At 39.2% G+C, this 4,452-nt stretch overlaps 1 protein-coding gene across 1 annotated transcript in view; it reads left to right on the top strand.

Annotated features, from left to right (window-relative positions):
- LOC107603169 (alpha-mannosidase 2-like) overlaps positions 1 to 4,452 on the top strand; it is a 67,626-nt gene that overhangs the window by 27,293 nt on the left and 35,881 nt on the right. Inside the window, exon 5 of the mRNA XM_016295884.1 lies at positions 2,202 to 2,329. Coding sequence (XP_016151370.1) covers positions 2,202 to 2,329 — 128 coding nt within the window. The remainder of the gene's footprint in view (positions 1 to 2,201; positions 2,330 to 4,452) is intronic.

Raw genomic sequence — 4,452 nt, 5'->3', positions numbered from 1 at the left:
ATATATATATATATATATATGAATAAGAATAATAACACAATAAGAATTTTTAACCGATTAATTGCCTTCTTTCATTTGCTGCACGTTAAAAAAAAACACACTAAACATTAATTTGAAAATTTGAAAATAAAAAGTTTTTGAGAGGAAAAATAAAACAGATAATAAATTCAGAATACTGGCAGGCCTAAAGCATAATGTTATAATAATAATTTATGCATTTAGCAGATGCTTTTATCCAAAGCGACTTACAGTGCATTCAGGCTATACATTTTTTACCAGTATGTGTGTTCCCTGGGACTCAAACCCACAACCTTTTGTGCTGTTAACGCAATGCTCTGCCACTGAGCCACAGGAACATAATGTACCAACATTATAAACACTAAGCTATAAATATCCAAAACAAATAAATTTAAAGTGAAACAAAGTAAATTTGGGCTCATAGCCCACCTCTCTCATTCAGCACAAATCCAAATGTTTCCATATTCCCAATGTATTAACTATTATAAGCTAAAGTATTATTTATTAGGTAAAATAGGCTTTGTACTTCGCGCGTGTTCCAATATCAATGGGAAAAAAATCATAATGAGCATGAATGTGACACACTGAACTGGTTCTCGGGCATGCAAGTGCAGCTCCTATTTCTTTGAATGGGGAAACATCAAATTCTCCAAAACTGTTCGCCAAGCTTATGATTACATTTTATATTTAATATCACCAATGAAACTGTCAACAGCAGTCTCATAAATGTTGTTTCTTTTGCTCAAATAGCATTAAAAAAAGCGTAATTTTTCAGGCTAGACCAGCCAGTGCGCATGTGCAGTCCAGAGCACACGTCTCCGAACGCTGACTGTTTCTATACTGACCGGGACTTCTAACGGCAGCTGCAGTGACGCGAGGACTTTACCGACTTTAGCGATTGGTTCTTTTATTCAGAAGGCGGGGCTTCGTTCAACAGAGCGACCATATTGAGCGTTGCATTTTTTTCCCCCATTCAAAACTGTACGAGTGACACGTCTTGGGTATTCTATAGTCTTTGTTAACAGCCTACATCCACCCACTCCCCTTCTCGTATATCAAAGTGGGAGATCTTCCCAAAATCTTCCTAAAATCAGGGCACCCACTCCAGAGATGGCAACAGAAGTTTGGGGCCCCCATGGCACTGACGCTGCTTGAATTAAAACTAAGTAACAAATTAGTACAACATGGCCATGATTAATCTGAAACCAGAGAACAAATTAGTACAACACTCCCTTGATTTATCTAAAAACAGGGAGTGAATTAGTACAAATGAATTAGTACAACTTGGCCACGATTTAACTAAAACTTGGGAGGGAGTCAGTACTAAAACTAGGGAGTGAATGTGTCAGCACTTAACTGCATCCTGCTGAAAAAAAAAAATCTTCCTCTCTGCTTTCTCTAAAGCAGTTTTGGGGGTTAACTCAAAAAGTCAAGGGTATTTAAATTCAAACCGACTGAAAGTGAAACACCAGTAGCAGACTAATATTAACAGTAAATATTTTGTAAAAGCCTAAATAAATAAACCAACAGCTTTCATGCATACAAGAAATATCAAAAAGTTGTAGTTCTTGACAGGTTTTTGCATTCCCTATGCTGCTTTTCCATTGTTTTTTAATGTAAATGAGCTCAACATTTATTTTATGTAGATGCACTTGACGGACATGTTTGATCAGGTGCGGCGTCATGCGGTCAGATCATTTTTTTTCGTCTTTTAACTGTTAACACTGGCATAGTGTCAACGTTTCTAATTGTAATGTTCGCTAATATTTTTTATTTAAAACCATGATTCCTCGATTTAAAAATAAATAAATAAAATCATGGCAAAACATTACATTCTAATGAATCGATTACAGAAAAACCGCCCAGCCATACCAAAAAATAAGTTGTCAGTGCGAATTCTTAAGTCATGGCCACAATACCTACATTTCCTATGGCCAAAGAAAAGGCTCTGTAGAAGTTGTTTTTTACATAGTTGTAGTTTCAGTAAAGAAAATAACCCTGCTTTTCTTGATCCAATATAAGTCCCACCTTACTTTTTTTCTTGTGAAATCTGTAATTTATCTCCTAAAAACACATTACAGAAGTACAGTTGTGTTGTGAATGCAGTTTCATGTCGATTAAGTAGGGTAAATAAGATTCTCCTTTCTTCTCTTTCATTGACTGTCTCTCTTTCTCTAACGCAGGCTGATAGAGAGCGGTCAGCTCGAGGTGGCTACAGGAGGCTGGGTGATGCCTGACGAAGCCAACTCTCACTACTTTGCAATGATAGATCAGTTAGTTGAAGGTCACCAGTGGTTGGAGATAAATTTGGGTATGTAAATCTATTGCATCTCGCCCTTTTACTTCCCCCTTTTCATTCATTCAGTTACTTTAACAACAGTTAACAACAAAGTGGATGATATCTCCACATCAAAACTAACAGTCCTGGAAACAGCAAAAATATGTCAAGTATGCTTCATAACTGCGTAATATATATATATATATATATAATATACCAGCGTAAAAGCTGAATATAGATGAATGCAACTTTGTTTCCAGGCGGACTGATACGGAATTTATGTAAAGCCTGCCAATTAGATTAGAACTTGCTAGATCGAGAAAGAAGTTTCCAGTTCGAAGCGACTGTGGGCGGTCCTAGGTTGAACTGGGTAATAATATCTTGTTTGAGACCCATTTAAATTCTGAATCAGCCTCGGCTCAAAATGTGGGTTGTGAAACCCAGAATGTTAAACCTTTTAACTGCAATACTATAAGGAATTTTAGCTCTTCTACATATTTATGCTTCCTATATTGGCTCAAAGACCTCTGGGAGATTTTTTTTCAATGTTCATTATTAGTGTATTAAAACATGGAGCAAAGCCCTGGCTCTCATTACTGCACATCCACTCTACCATCTGCTCTCGTGATATCTCAGCTGTCTGTGGACCGGTTCTCAAATATAGATTGATTGGAGAGACTGATACTACAGTGAGCCTTTGGCTTTCAAACAGCACTTGTTTTACCAATGATGCATGCACCCACTGTTATTTGAAGAGAACTGTGTGCTGCTGTGTTCAGGTTTGCTCATGAATATAGACATGGGTCTCTTCAGGGTACATGTGCCCTTCAAGATTACCTGTGTCTCCTGTGTTTCACTCTGTTCCATGAGTTCCTCGCTTTACTTTCAGAGCTGTTGTAAATGCTTGGCTGAATCCATTCCTAGTGTTTCTTTATCCACACTAAAAATGTGACCTTGCTGTTTCTAAAAATGGGACTAGGGATGGGTGCTATAGCTAAAGAATTCTATATAGAGTATCTCACAAAAGTGAGTACACCCCTCACTTTTCAGCAACCATTTTAGTATATCTTCTCAAGGGACAATACTATAGAAATGAAACTTGGATATATTTTAGAGTAGTCAATGTGCTGCTTGTATAGCAGTACAGATTTACTGTACTCTGAAAATAACTCAATACAGCCATTATTGTCAAAATAGCTGGCAACAAAAGTGAGTACACCCTAAGTGATAGCAGCTGTATGTCGTTTAACCATGCAAAGCCACATGTCCTATTCATCATGTTCATGTTTTTGTCTGCTTGACAGGACCATACAAATTTGTGTATCTTGTATTAGAGCAGTTCAAATTTGGTGCTTTGAGTACAATTCTCTCATACTGACCACTGGATGTTCAACATGGCACCTCATGGCAAAGAACTCTCTGAGGATTTGAGAATTAGAATTGTTGCTCTCCACAAAGATGGCCTAGGCTTTAAGAAGATCTGTAACACCCTTAAACTGAGTTGCAGTACAGTGGCCAGGGTCATACAGAGGATTTCTAAGCCGAGTTTCACTCGGAACAGGCCTCGCAAGGGTCGATCAAAGAAGTTGAGTCCTTGTGCTGTGCGTCAGGTACAGAAGCTGGCTTCAAAAAACAGACGCATGAGTGCTGTCAGCATTGCTTTAGAGGTTGCAGAAACGGGAGGTCAGCTTGTTAGTGCTCAAACCATACGTCGCATACTGCAACAAGTCGGTTTGCATGGCCGTCGTCCCAGAAGGAAGCCTCTTCTAAAGCTGGCTCGCAAGAATGCCCGCAAACAGTCTGCTGAAGACAACCTGTCTAAGAGCATGAATTACTGGAACCATGTCCTGTGGTCTGATGAGACTAAGATAAACTTGTTTGGCTCAGATGGTATCCAGCATGTGTGGCGACGCCCTGGTGAGGAGTACCAAGGAAATTGTGTCTTGCCTACAGTCAAGCATGGTGGTGGTAGCATTATGGTCTGGGGCTGCATGAGTGTTGCTGGTACTGGGGAGCTGCGGTTCATTGAGGGAAACATGGATTCCAGCATGTACTGTGACATTCTGAAGCAGAACATGATGCCCTCCCTTCAGAAACTGGGCCAAACAGCAGTTTTCCAACATGATAACAACCCCAAACACACCGCCAAGATGACA

This window comes from Sinocyclocheilus grahami, unplaced genomic scaffold, assembly GCF_001515645.1.
Source record: "Sinocyclocheilus grahami isolate Dianchi unplaced genomic scaffold, SAMN03320097.WGS_v1.1 scaffold342.1, whole genome shotgun sequence".
In the NCBI taxonomy this organism is placed as follows: domain Eukaryota; kingdom Metazoa; phylum Chordata; class Actinopteri; order Cypriniformes; family Cyprinidae; genus Sinocyclocheilus; species Sinocyclocheilus grahami.
This window is presented reverse-complemented; position numbering and strand designations above follow the sequence as displayed.